This window comes from Elgaria multicarinata, chromosome 21, assembly GCF_023053635.1.
Source record: "Elgaria multicarinata webbii isolate HBS135686 ecotype San Diego chromosome 21, rElgMul1.1.pri, whole genome shotgun sequence".
Classification (NCBI taxonomy): Eukaryota; Metazoa; Chordata; class Lepidosauria; order Squamata; family Anguidae; genus Elgaria; species Elgaria multicarinata.
The window spans coordinates 3,490,137-3,504,551 of record NC_086191.1 but is presented as its reverse complement, the minus strand read 5'-3'; the positions used below and the strand labels follow the sequence as shown (position 1 = coordinate 3,504,551).

Genomic DNA, 14,415 nt, shown 5'->3' with positions numbered 1-14,415 from the left:
CCATGACACAGGCTCTGAACACCAGACCCGGCCAAGGCTACTCCCTGCTCAAGCCAAGCACCACCACTTGATACGCCTGAGGCAAGGGATAAAGCCCACCTTCCTCCAAACTAAGTGGAGAAAGGGGAAGGTTACAACAGCTGGAAGCTGGGATTGTTTAGCTTGGAGAAAAAGGAGGCTAAGATGAGACGTGGTAGAGGTGTACAGAATTATGCCCATTGTAGAGAGGGAGACATCTTTCTCCTTCTCCCATAATACTAGAACCCAGTGGGGTCACATCCCATGAAGCTGATGGGTGGGAGATTCAGGACAGATAAAAGGAAGGACTTCTTCACATGGCACAGAGTTAAACTATGGAACTCACTACCACAAGATCTGTTGACGGCCCCCAATTTGGATGGCTTTAAAAGGGGATTGGATGAATTCCTGGAGGAAAAGGCTATCCATGGCTACTAGCCCTGATGGTTGTGTGCTATCTCCAGTATTCGAGGCAATGTCTGGTGCAGCAGTTGCTGGGGAACATGGGTGGGAGGGTGCTGTTGCACCATGTCCTGCTTGATCATCCCTCACCGACGGATGCGGTGCGAACAGAGTGCTGGACTAGATGGACCCTCAGTCTGATCCAACAGGGCTCTTCTAATGTTCTTAAAACATTCCCCGTTCACATCCCTGCCCGCCTCAGTTAGAATCTGCTCTCTTGCCTCCTCTCTGAAGGGCTGGGGGCTTCAAGGAGAGGACAGAGCCTCACCAGAGACCCTCACAGCCCGAGTGGGAATGACTGACTGGTTGAATCTGGTCCACAGGCTCCCCATCCCAAGTGTAGACCGGTCTTCCCCATCCAGCTGCCCTGCAGATGTGTTGGATGACAACTCCCATTATCCCCAGCCAGCATGGCCATAGGCTCATCACAGCAGTTGATGAGCGAAATGTGACTGGTAGTGATGTGACAAAGACAAGAAAATCCAGACTGTGTGGTTGAAACGGGGTGGTTGCAGCATGTGGAATCTCTCTCTTTCTCTCTCTCTGTCAGCCTACCCTACCATGCAGGGCTGTTGTGAGGCAAAGTAAGAACTGTGCTAAGGTGACAAGGAGAGTCTGGTTGCTGACTTGGAGCTAAGCAGAAGCAGGGAAGAGCAGCTGGCCCAGCTCAAGGAGGAGCTAGAAAAGTAAGCCAGATTCCCAGGGAGCGAGCGAACAGGAAGAGCAAACAGGAGTTTGGCAGGGGGAGTGTAGGGGAAGAGGAGACCAAGGAAAGGGGAACAAGAGAAGCCTCAAGGAAACCCAGGAGGCTGCCAATTCAAAGAGGCCGTGTGCTTGCCATGTGCTCCTGAGTGCTGAGTGAGAGGTTGGTGTTTATAATTGCTGCAGGAGCTGAAGGGGGAGTGGCCTGATTGTCTGTTGGTCTCAGCAATCAGTGCCTAATTGCTGTTGATTGTTGTTGGCCTTTCAGTGACCTCATTCTGGTTGCTGACTTGGAGCTAAGCAGAAGCAGGGAAGAGCAGCTGGCCCAGCTCAAGGAGGAGCTAGAAAAGTAAGCCAGATTCCCAGGGAGCGAGCGAACAGGAAGAGCAAACAGGAGTTTGGCAGGGGGAGTTCGGCAGGGGAGGCCAAGGGGGAGGCCTCTAAAAAATAATAATAATAATAATAAAAATAAATAAATAAAATAAAAATAAAAAAGAGGTGGGGGAAAAAAGAAAAGCATAAAGAGAGAAAAAAAAAACCCACAAAACCACCACCAAACAAAAGCAAAAAAAAACCCCAAAAGATTACTTTCCCTTAAGACATCCTCATATAGTTGTGTACCTTCAGAGAGGACACAACAAAGCAAAAGCAATTCTACTATAATCAAAAAGGGGAAAAACAAAAGCAGAAATCGACATTATGGATGGAAAGGAGTCCCTAGAGGTAGTGACCTGCAAAGGGTGTGCAATGTTCGTGTTTCTGCCTGAGCTCAACATGGCGTATACCTGCAACAAGTGCAAGCTGGTGGCACTTTTGGAAGAAAAAGTGAGGGGACTTGAGCAGCGAGTGTCCACCCTCCAAGGAATAAGAGAAGTCGAGGAGTTCTTAGACCGAACGGTGGAACTGCAACAGCAACAAGAAGCACATGAGATTGAAGAACAACAGCCAGCTGAAGCAGAAGTGGAGTATGCTGAGGGGAGGAAAGCCAATGAAGAGGAAACTCCCTGGAAAAGAGTGACAGTTAGAAGAGGAATTAGAGGGCGTTCTGCACCGGTGGAGCCATTGCAGTTAAGCAACCGCTTTCAGCTTCTGGAGAATGAGACTGAAGGACAGTTTGCAGAGGAAGAAGTACAGGAGGCTCCATGCAACAGTGACCAAGAGACAGAAGGTAGGTCAACCAAGAAGAAGCGAAGAGTAGTCATTGTAGGAGACTCCCTGCTGCGTGGGATTGAAACCCAAGTATGTCGTGAAGACCCATGGACTCGCCAGGTGTGCTGTCTCCCTGGAGCACAGATTAGAGATGTGACTGAAGGGTTACCGAAGCTCATAAAGCCCACGGACACATACCCCTTTCTTCTCATCCATGTGGGAACAAATGATGTCGCCAAGCAGAGCTACAAAGAAATCATTTCAGACTTTGAAGTTCTGGGAAGGAAACTGAAGAACTTTGGGGCCCAGGTAGTTTTCTCATCCATCCTCCCGGTTCTTGGAAGAGGATTAGAAAGGGAAAGAAAAATACTCCGGATGAACGACTGGCTTCGAAAGTGGTGCCGTCGTGAGAGTTTTGGATTCTGGGACCACGGGCTACGCTACTTGGAACATGGACTGCTGGCAAGGGATGGGTTGCACCTCACAAGGGCTGGAAAGAATGAGTTTGGCCACAGCATGAAGAACTTCATCAGGAGGGCTTTAAACTGAATCTTGTGGGGGTGGGAGACGTAAATTTTGAGGCAACAATGGATGAAGGCCAATGCACCACAGTACAGAGAACAGCTCCAACAGAGTCCCAAAATAGTGTCTGCAACAAGGTAGGAACAAAGCCAGACTATAAAACACATGGTCTTCGATGTCTATATACTAATGCCCAGAGCATGGGAAACAAACAGAATGAACTTGAACTCTTATTACATGAAGGCAAATACGACTTGATAGGTATAACTGAAACTTGGTGGGATGACTCCCATGACTGGAATATAGCAAATGAAGGATATAACTTGTTCAAAAAGAACAGAAGAAATAGAAAGGGAGGTGGAGTTGCACTATATGTTAAAAATACCTATCCCTGCACAGAAATACAGGCGGATGAGATTGGGAGCCCCGTCGAGAGCGTCTGGATTAAAATAAATGGGGCTAGGAATAAAAGGAATATGATAATCGGAGTCTACTACCGACCACCCAATCAAGGAGAAGACGAGGACGAAACTTTTGAGAAACAAATTGCCAGTGTTTCAAGGAAGTGTGATGTAGTAGTGATGGGGGACTTCAATTACCCTGATATCTGTTGGGAGACCATTACTGCCAAAAGCGGCCCTTCCAAGAAATTCCTGACATGTATGGGTGATAACTTTCTCCTACAGAAAGTGGTGGAAGGAACTAGAGGGTCAGCAATCCTTGACTTGTTATTGACCAATAGGGATGACTTAGTGGATAAAGTGGCAGTTACGGGAACTCTGGGGGAAAGTGACCACGTCATACTTGAATTCTTGATTATGAAGGAGACAAAAGTCGAGCGTAGCCATACACGTACTCTGGATTTTAGGAAAGCTGATTTTAATAAACTCAGAACTATAATAAGTAAGGTCCCGTGGCAAGGGAGCCTAAAAAGAAAAGGAGTGCAGGATGGGTGGGAGTATCTAAAAAATGAAATTTTAAAGGCACAGTTACAAACAATTCCAACAAGGAGAAAAGATAGAAGACAACAGAGGAAACCAATGTGGCTCCACAAAAAGCTTATTGATGAACTGAAAACAAAAAGGGATACATATAGGAAGTGGAAGGAAGGCCAGGCTACAAAAGAAGAGTACAGACAAGTGGCGCAGAAGTGCCGAAATGGCGTCAGGAAGGCTAAAGCTGTGAATGAGCTGAGATTAGCGAGGGATGCTAAAAGCAATAAAAAGGCTTTCTTCAGATACGTGAGTAGTAAAAGACAGAGGAAAGAAATGGTGGTTCAACTGCTTAATGAGGATGGCAAATTGATAACAGACGACAAACAAAAGGCTGAAGTGCTCAATTCCTACTTTGCCTCGGTCTTCTCCCAAAAGCGGATCTATGACCCCCCTGGAAAAAGTGAAGCAGAAGTTGAGGGGGCAGGATTGCAGTTTGAGATTGATAAACAAATGGTCAAAGAACACCTAATTTCCTTGAATGAGTTCAAATCCCCAGGGCCCGATGAACTGCATCCAAGAGTAATGAAGGAGCTAGCGGAAGAACTCTCAGAACCTTTGTCTATTATCTTTGCAAAATCATGGAAGACGGGTGAGGTGCCGGACGACTGGAGGAGGGCTAACGTTGTCCCTATCTTCAAAAAGGGCAAAAAGGAGGAACCTGGGAACTACAGACCAGTCAGCCTGACATCCATCCCTGGGAAAATTCTGGAGCAGATTATAAAGAAGTCAATCTGTAAACACCTTGAAATCAATGCAGTGATTACTAGAAGCCAACATGGATTTGTCAGGAACAAATCCTGTCAGACTAATTTGATCTCATTTTTTGATAGGATAACCTCCCTTGTGGACTGTGGGAATGCTGTGGATGTCATATATCTTGACTTCAGCAAAGCTTTTGACAAAGTACCCCATGACATTCTGATTAACAAACTAGCTAAAAGTGGGCTAGATGGAACAACTATTAGGTGGATCCACAGTTGGCTACAGAATCGGACTCAAAGAGTACTTATCAATGGAACCTTCTCAAACTGGGGAGAGGCAACGAGTGGGGTGCCGCAGGGCTCAGTCCTGGGCCCAGTGCTCTTCAACATTTTTATTAATGATTTGGACGAGGAGGTGCAGGGAACGCTGATCAAATTTGCAGATGACACCAAATTGGGTGGGATAGCTAATACCCTGGAAGACAGAAACAAACTTCAAAGTGATCTTGATAGGCTGGAGTGCTGGGCTGAAAACAACAGAATGAAATTTAATAGGGATAAATGCCAAGTTCTACATTTAGGGAATAGAAACCAAATGCACAGTTACAAGATGGGGGACACTTGGCTCAGCAATACTACAAATGAGAAAGATCTTGGAATTGTTGTAGATCACAAGCTGAATATGAGCCAACAGTGCGATATGGCTGCAAGAAAGGCAAATGCTATTTTGGGCTGCATTAATAGAAGTATAGCTTCCAAATCACGTGAGGTACTGGTTCCTCTCTATTCGGCCCTGGTTAGGCCTCATCTAGAGTATTGCGTCCAGTTCTGGGCTCCACAATTCAAGAAGGACGCAGACAAGCTGGAGCGTGTTCAGAAGAGGGCAACGAGGATGATCAGAGGTCTAGAAACAAAGCCCTATGAAGAGAGACTGAAAGAACTGGGCATGTTTAGCCTGGAGAAGAGAAGATTGAGGGGAGACATGATAGCACTCTTCAAATACTTAAAAGGTTGTCACACAGAGGAGGGCCAGGATCTCTTCTCGATTCTCCCAGAGTGCAGGACACGGAATAACGGGCTCAAGTTAAAGGAAGCCAGATTCCGGCTGGACATCAGGAAAAACTTCCTGACTGTTAGAGCAGTGCGACAGTGGAATCAGCTACCTAGGGAGGTTGTGGGCTCTCCCACACTAGAGGCATTCAAGAGGCAGCTGGACAACCATCTGTCAGGGATGCTTTAGGGTGGATTCCTGCATTGAGCAGGGGGTTGGACTCGATGGCCTTGTAGGCCCCTTCCAACTCTGCTATTCTATGATTCTATGATTCTATGAAATCAGAAAAAGAAATATAAAAACAACCGGGTGCTACCACGAAGTTTTGTTTAAAGCCAACTGTGCATTTAAAAATTTGGGTTGAGCCAGCAGGCTGGATTGCATGACCTCTTAGGACCCCTTCCACGCTGTTCTGATTGGAGTGGGAAAGAAAAATGTTACGGCAGAGCGTCGGAAACAACCGTGTTTATTTTCTGCCACCTGGGAGAGAAAAATCCAAATCCTGCAGCCGTTGCGAAAATACGGACGCTGTGGTGCGCGGTGGGCGTGAAGGCCATTGCGCTGGGGGAGCTCTGCACGCGGAGAGGCGCCCGCGCCCGCTGCTAGCTGATGGGGCGGGGAGAGGAAGACGAGCCCCTCGGGGGGCGCTGCTCCGGCTGCCTCGCCAGCTCTGGGTTTTGCCTCTCCTGCCGGGAAAGGAGGATGTTCATGGATTCGCGCATGTCTTCCAGGAGGGACAGCTGGGCCTGAGCAATCTGCGTTTGCGTCTGGATGTTGTTGTGCATGCATTCCAGGAGGCCGAAGCATTCCTGGGGCTGATGGTCAGGCGCTGCGGAGCGGAAGCGGGGAGAGGTCACCATTTTTAAATTCCACTTGTTATTTCATTTATTTTGCACGCCCCCCCACCCCACCCTACCCTACAGGGAAGCTTACATGATCTTTCTCTCCATTTTTTCTTCACAACAACCCTGTGAGGTAGGCTGGGCTGAGAAACCGCCCAGAGAGCTCTGGCTATGGGGGCAGTATATACAGGGCCAGTGCTACCATAGAGGCCACTCAGGTGGCCGCCTAGAGCGCCAAGGTAAGGGGGCACCGAACGCTGCACCTGGAAGCCGCTCTCCCACAGCAGCTCTGAGAGGGCGGCTTCCAGGCGCACCGTTCCGAAGCCGCCCGCCCGCCCCAGCGTCCTGGCTTCGCTTCAGCTGGGTGGGCACCGAAGCGAAGCCAGAACGCTGGGGTAGGGGGGTGGGCCAGCGGCTTCGGAACGGTGCGCCCGGAAGTCGCTCTCCCAGAGCGGCTTCCGGCTGGGTGCACCGTTCCAAAGTCACCCCACCCAAGCATGCTGGCTTCACTTTGGCTGGGAGGGCGAGATGGCGCCCCGCGCCCAGGTACATGGGGGTGGGGGTGGGTGAAAGCAGCTCACCTGCCTAGGGCGCAAAATAGTCTGGCACCGGTCCTGGGTATATAAGTGTAATAAATAAATAAATAAATTTGTGACTGGCCCAAAGTCACCCAGTGAGCTTCAGGCCCAGGTGGGGACTAGAACCCGGATCTCCTGGGTCCCTGTCCAACACTCTAACTACGACGCCACACTGATTCTCCTAACCTCTGGTCTAGTATCTAAGGGCCTGTTCAGACGACACGCTAACCCAGCGTGGATTGCTCTAAAACACACGGAGATCACAGGAAAAACCAGCAACAGAAGAAAGAGGTCTTCCATAATTCACTGGCATTTCCAAGCTTTATCCTGAGCAACAAAGGAAAGCTAGGGACTTGTGGACTCCTCGCAAGGCAAACTCTCCTGCTTCCCGGATCGATGGGACTTGCATCCGAGAAAGCGTGGCACAGGGAAGCACCAGTGCGGCCCGATCCACCTATGCCTCCTTGCTCAGAAGCCTTATTCGCCTGAGTAAACATGCGGAGGGGATCGGGACGCCAGGCTGCGTTCGCACGGAAGTAAGCCCCGGTGAATTCCAGACGGCTCGGGCCCAAATCGAAGTGAGCCAGTCCCAGCTCTCCACTCGGCGCACACGTTCGGACTTCCGCGCAATTTTGGGGTGGGGTGGGGTTTGCAAGGAGCTCGCCTTGCCTAGGGCGCAAAATAGTCTGGCACCGGCCTTGACGGCGGCGCCTGGGTTTCCCTTTTTATCTCAGCGTTTGGACTTGGCGTGAGGCAGCAGGACTTACAGAAATGTCGCTTTCCTTTTCCAATCCTAGCTGCTTGGGTGTACGACAGGCCCGGGCTGGGTCTCCACTGAGTGGATGGAAGCTCCAGGAAACTGGGGGAGGGTTTGGCAGGGCAGAGGGGCTTGAAAGGAGGAGAGGAAGGGGCTTCGAAGTCTTCTCCTGTTGAGAGAGAGAGAAAGAGAAGCGGACATGAGTTGCACGCCCAAGATTTTGGGAACCCAGCACTCCTATTGCTAGGCCCACATGGCTAGAGAAATCTTTGCCGACGAAGCACGTGCCTTAATGGAGTCATTAACTGGTTATATTTGCATGGATAAAGACAATAAATAGACTTTTCTCTTCTCCCAGGCATTTAACAACATACACTGAGCATTTAACAACATACACCCCAGAACTCTTGTTTTTTAAATGGATACTGTTGTTTTTATGCTTTTGATGGTTTAAATTTTGCATACTTTTTAACGTTCACTGTTTTTAACTTTTGCAAACTGCCCAGAGAGCTTCGGCTACGGGGCGGAATATAAATGTAATAAATAAATAAATAAATAAATAAAAGCCCCCAACACTCCACAGTTGTGTAAGAACATGTCATGTGGGGAGCACACCCCTCGATAATCAAACCTAGAGTTGACTATTAACTACTGACTATTGTGTTGTCCGAACGCAGCCGTTGTCTGGCTGCTGTGACCGTTAGGAAGTTTTTCCTGATGCTTAAACGAAATCTGCCTTCCTGCAAATTAAGTCCATTATTTCAAGTCCTACAGTCTCGGATGAGAGTCTTGAGAAGAGAAGGCGGAGGAGAGATGTGACAGCACTTTTCAAGGGTGTAAACAGTTGGCACGCAGAACAGGCCCCCAACCTGTTTTCTATCATCCAAGTCTGTAGGGCACGAAATGACAGGCGCGTTTGGTGAGGATGCGTGACGGGGCCTTCTCGGGGGCCACTGCCAGTCTTTTAAATTCTCTTACTGTGTTTTCATGCATTTGTTTTATCGTTGTTTTCATCCAGTTTTATTTATGATTGTAAGCCGCCCTGAGTGCCATTTGTCTTGGTAGAAAGGCAAGGTAGAAATCCAATCAGTAAATTAAAATGAAATAAAAGGGGGTGTTCAGGAGATGTTTACATCTCTCCCAATGGCATTCCGTTGCTGCTTGGCCCAGTGGCTATAACAGCGGCTGGAGATGGAGCAGAAAGGGGGGAATCGTGCTCAACTGTAACTGCTGAACTTTCCAACTAAGATTGTAGTGCCTGAATTTGCTTTCCTTTTCCCCCTCCTCCTCCTCCCTCCCAATCCCCTTTCCTTTTGTGTCATGTCTTTTAGATTGTAAGCCTGTGGGCAGGGACTGTCAAGAAATACTTTTGTAAGCCGCCGTGAGAGCCTTTTTTGGCTGAATGGCGGCATAAAAATGCTTAAATAAATAAATAAATAAACTTCACGCCACAGAACACCTCGCTGCTCATTTTCACTGGTCAAACGGCTGCTAGAGGCACAACTATGGTGGCTGGTTGAAAAATCGGAACTGCTAACGAAAGCAATCGACTCTGACCGTTCGTTCACGAGGCGCAAAGGTATCTAAAGACAACAAGGATAAAAACCACCTACGGGGGACTTGCGAAGATCTCCTCGGCGTACCTGAAAAATACAAGATGACCATTGTTATGGGCTTAGCTTTTACTGGGTTGCTCTTTCCGTGTTGGTAAGTATTCATTCATTCTTTTTTCTTTATTGCTTGTAGCCAATGGCCATCACAACATCATAAAACATTAAAACATTTAAACATTAAAAACATTAAAACATTAATCTGATTAAAACTGTTGAAACGGTACGACAAGTTAACACATTAAGCAAAATAGAGCAGCACTAAAACACGTTATCTTAAATCAATGCCGTACTCTTTGTGTTATTGTCTGCCTTACCCAAGGTCAGAATCCAGACCTGCCACAAAAGCTGTCCTTAACTTTAATGCTGCTAGGGCAAAGAGGGCCACCCTGCAGCTTACAAAGTTGTCTGTGTCTGCCAGCAACCACGTGGTTTTGAACTCTTCCGTGTGGCCTTCAAGGAAGTTTAGAAAGGGGAGGATAAATTTGGTCCGTGGTGATTTATAAAGGCGGCAGTGAAGAACATAATGAGCCAAGTCCTCAACTTGGCCGGCTCCACATATGCATAAGCGCTCACTTATTTTTTTATTTTTTTCATTTAAGGATTTTTATGCCGCCATTCAGCCAAAAAAGGCTCTCACGGCGGCTTACAAAAGTATTTCTTGACAGTCCCTGCCCACAGGCTTACAATCTAAAAGACATGACACAAAAGGAAAGGGGATTGGGAGGAAGGAGGAGGAGGGGGGAAAGGAAAGCAAATTCAGGCACTACAATCTTAGTTGGAAAGTTCAGCAGTTACAGTTGACAGCAGGAGGGAGGGGGCTCTCAGCTGGAGCTGGACCCAGGCACGACGGAGAGGTGCCTGGCTGCTGCTTCCTCCCTCACTGGTGGCCTCTCCAGAGACAGTTGGTAGCAGGAGGGAAGGGGCTCTCAGCTGGAGCTGGACCCAGGCACGGTGGAGAGGTGCCTGGCTGCTGCTTCCTCCCTCTCTGGTGGCCTCTGCAGTTACAGTTGGTAGCAGGAGGGAGGGGGCTCTCAGCTGGAGCTGGACCCAGGCACGGTGGAGAGGTGCCTGGCTGCTACTTCCTTCCTCACTGGTGGCCTCTGCAGTTACAGTTGGTAGCAGGCGGGAGGGGGCTCTCAGCTGGAGCTGGACCCAGGCACGGTGGAGAGGTGCCTGGCTGCTGCTTCCTCCCTCACTTACGGGACAGTTACCATATCTCCCCTTCAGGAGTTCCGTAGGCATCTGTTGAAATCTTAATTGCGTGAACGCTCGCCTGACAGGGGGAAAGGTTAATTCCTTGAGATATGAAGCCATTTTGTGGTCCTGCTTGAACTTAGGAAACCAGATGGCCAACTTACATTTCCTAACCTGTTCAAGGTCGATCCCAATATCATTACTGAATATTATATCACGGATTTGGCGAACAGGCAGGGCGTGTAAGGTTGTGACTGAGAGAGGTGAATAGGATGACATCAAACTTCTACCAGTACGCACCCATCCCTCCCTGTCCTGTAGGTCCAAAAAGCACATTTTTGCGAGGTGTTGCTCAGGTAAGTATTCACATTTATGCAAAGTAAAGAGCTGCAAAGCGTATTAGGAACTGCTCATGCAACACGTGAACCACGTTCAGTGGTTGAGTGTGGGTTGTTTTGAACCGTGGGTTGTTTGTTGAACTGTGGGTTAGCGTGTTGTCTGAACGCAGCCAGGGTGGCTTAACCGTGCTGTGTGCCTTATTTTCTCAAACAAGCCACCTTCAGAAACCCTGGTTTGTTGTCGGGTGGTTCAGGGTGGTTAACGATCCACGCTGCACCGTGAACAAGCCACCCCGGCTGCGTTCAGACAACGCGCTAACCCGCCCTGCAGAAAACGTGCTGTGTTTAGACAATGCGCTAACCCACGGTTCAATAAACAACCTACGGTTCAAAACAAGCCACACTCAGTGGTTGAGTGTGGGGTGTTTTGAACCTATCTGAACTTCCAAACTCAGCTCTGGGACCTTAAAATGCCTGGCAGAAGCTGGGAGGCCTCGTCCAAGCAGAATTCTTCACAAGACCACAGCTGCATTGCAAATCCTCGGCAGTCACTTGTGCACCAGCTTCTCAGCTGCTCAACGGCTCAGAGGGAAAGTCTTGCAAGCAGGGGCGTAGCTAGGCACTTAAAAGATTTGGGACCCAGGCCCACAGGACACAAAACTTACATTTTTTAAAAAATACATATGTTAATGTATACCTATATATGCAAATTTAGAAAGAATTACTAGGATTTATTTACATTTCACGAGTGACAAAGGCAAATAAACCGCTCGGTCACTGAGGTCATGTTCCTGGTGGTTCCGCATGGACCTATGGTCCGATGGGAGTCCACCAGGGGAAGGGCCTCCAGTGTGGTGCCCCCCTTTCGATGGAACCCCCTGCCTTTGGAGGTCAGGCAGGCGCCAACGTCGTTTCCGGCTCCTCCTGAGAACACTGCCGTTTCAGGAAGCTTTCTGGGAATGACCGGCTGCGGTTTTACCAGTACTGGGTTTTTATCAGAACTTTTGTTCTTTTAAAAATGTGTTTTTAATATGTTTTTTTTTTAATTCTGTTAGTCTATTTGTTGTTCACCGTTCTGAAATCTTTTGGACGGGGAGCAGTATAAAGCAAGCACTGTAAAGCAAGCAAGCAAATAAATACATTTGGAATCTGGTTCCTCTTGGATTCCTCATCATTGTGGGCTTTCAGGCAATTCGGCCTGGCAATTCCCCTGGGGAGGGGGAGGTAATTCTATGGGGTGTCCAATTATTTAAAGCAGCATTCCCTAGCCTGGTGCCCTCCAGATGCCATTGGACAGTAACTCCCAACTTGCCCCAGCCAGCTTGCTGGGAATTGTAGTCCAAATATCTCTGGAGAGCTGAGAGAGGCTGATATAGTGTTAGCTGGCGAGAAAAGGGGTCAGACCGGGGTGGGGGTGGGGTGTCCAACCTACTTTTCCGATGCTGCTTCTCATCCTGAGGACTCATGTCCCGCTCCGCCCGAACAGGACTGGAACCCGTGCCTAGAAAACGAGGAAAGGAAGAGAATCGTGAATTGTATCACGAGTGGGATGTTTCAGGAGCGTCTGACGGGGGCAGGGGGATGATAATAATAATAATAATAAATAAATAATATAATATGGTCCAAGACTGGAAAGCAACTCCCCTTTGATATGGACTGGAGGGAGAGGGTTATGTTTCTTATTTATGGTCAAGAAGGTCTTCCTGGGTTTTTCCGGTTTCATACTGCTGCGGTTAGAAATAAATGAAAGATTAGCGCATACTCAACAGTGCCCTGGTTTTCCCAGGCTCAGGACCAGCTCCAGGTGTTTTCGGGACCTCCCTCCTCATGGCTTACCGTCTCACGGCCACCCGATGCTCTTCCTCTTCCTCCTCCTCCTCCTCCTCCTCCTCACGGCCGATGCTCGCTTGTGTGACTGGCAGAGAGCCGGTGAGTAAGGCGGGCCGTGCTCCTCCTTCTCCCCCACCGCTGTTGCCTGGGCCAGAGTGAGAGGCAGGCAGGTGAACGAGCAGGTGGCAAAGGTGAAGAGGAGGAACAGGTCCAGCAGGCTCTTGTCATGGGGGGGGGCCCTCTGCTAGGGTGTGGGGCCATGGCAACTGCACAACCATGCCTACCGTCGACGCCAGCCCTGCTCAGGCTGGTGGCTGCTTGCAAAATCAAAGGCAACCCTTCTGTAGGCTGTGGAGTTGTACATGCTGTACGTGCTCCAACCACCCCTGGCAAAACAGTCCCTGCTTTGAGGCGCCTGGCCCTGGCCAGCCCTCTTTCACCTGTATATGTGGGGCAGGCTGCTAGTGTTGCGCTGGCTCAGAGATCAGCTCCCCTCTCCAGAGGCTCAAGATTAGAGCTTCAGTCCCAAGACTGGAAGCAACTGCCTGCTCCTCTTGCTTCTCACTTCGAAGCTGACGCCCCCCCGCCCGCACAGCTGTCGGACATTTATTTATTTATTATTTATTTATTTATTTATTACATTTTTATACCGCCCAATAGCCGAAGCTCTCTGGGCGGTTCACAAAAATTAAACCTTTTTCTGTGGCTGCATCATGGCCTTTTCTGTGGCTGCATCAGGATTTGCATGACAGCGTGTCAACGCTACATTCAGCAAAACAATTTGCTTTAACATCCGGGTTCTTAAATGGAGCGTTTCAAAGCCATTGGGCATCTTTATATGTTTGAAGTATATGTACTCCTGTAGTTTAACTTCAAACATTTCAGGCGGTGGTAAATACCCTACTGTCTTTTATTCTGTGCTTTGGATCGTTTGTAATTATTACATGTGGTTCTTAGGGGTTATTGGGGGAGGGGGAAAATTCTGCCTGGGCCATAAACCCATCCGGTGGCCCTAAGCTAGAGTGACCCTATGAAAAGGAGGACAGGGCTCCTGTATCTTTACAGTTGCATAGAAAAGGGAATGTCAGCAGGTGTCATTGGTATATATGGAGAACCTGGTGAAATGCCCTCTTCATCACAACAGTTAAAGCTGCAGGAGCTATACTGGAGTGACCAGATTTAAAAGAGGGCAGGGCTCCTGCAGCTTTAACGGTTGTGACAAAGAGGAAACTTCACCAGGCTCTCCATATATACAAATGACACCTGCTGAAATACCTTTTTCAATACAACTGTTAAAGATACAGGAGCCCTGGCCTCCTTTTCATAGGGTCACCTTACCTAAGCAACTCTGCCAACCCTGTGCAACAGCTGCTTAACTAACACTAGCCAACCTCACAGGGCTGTTGCAAGGACTACAAGGGGAATAACAGATGGGAAGCATTTTGTACACTAGGGTGACCATATGAAAAGGAGGACAGGGCTCCTGTATCTTTAACAGTTGCATAGAAAAGGGAATTTCAGCAGGTATCATTTGTATATATGAAGAACCTGATGAAATTCCCTCTTCATCACAGCAGTTAAAGCTGCAGGAGCTATACTAGAGTGACCAGATTCAAAAGAGCCCAGGGCACCTGCAGCTTTAACTGTTGTGATGAAGAGGAAA

General features: G+C 48.6%; 1 protein-coding gene across 2 annotated transcripts; it reads right to left on the bottom strand.

Annotated features, from left to right (window-relative positions):
- Positions 1 to 6,197: 6,197 nt before the first annotated feature.
- On the bottom strand, positions 6,198 to 12,419 carry TSACC (TSSK6 activating cochaperone). Of its 2 annotated transcripts, XM_063146124.1 has the most exons (4): positions 12,355 to 12,419; positions 9,391 to 9,420; positions 7,788 to 7,946; positions 6,198 to 6,429 (listed from the first exon to the last, which is right to left on the bottom strand). In XM_063146124.1, the coding sequence occupies exons 1-4, from the start codon at positions 12,386 to 12,388 to the stop codon at positions 6,203 to 6,205; spliced, it is 450 nt and encodes a 149-aa protein (XP_063002194.1). In that variant the 5' UTR covers positions 12,389 to 12,419; the 3' UTR covers positions 6,198 to 6,202. The 2 variants fall into 2 exon arrangements, with proteins under 2 accessions (XP_063002194.1, XP_063002195.1); XM_063146125.1 differs by lacking the exon at positions 9,391 to 9,420.
- Between the last annotated feature and the right edge of the window lie 1,996 nt (positions 12,420 to 14,415).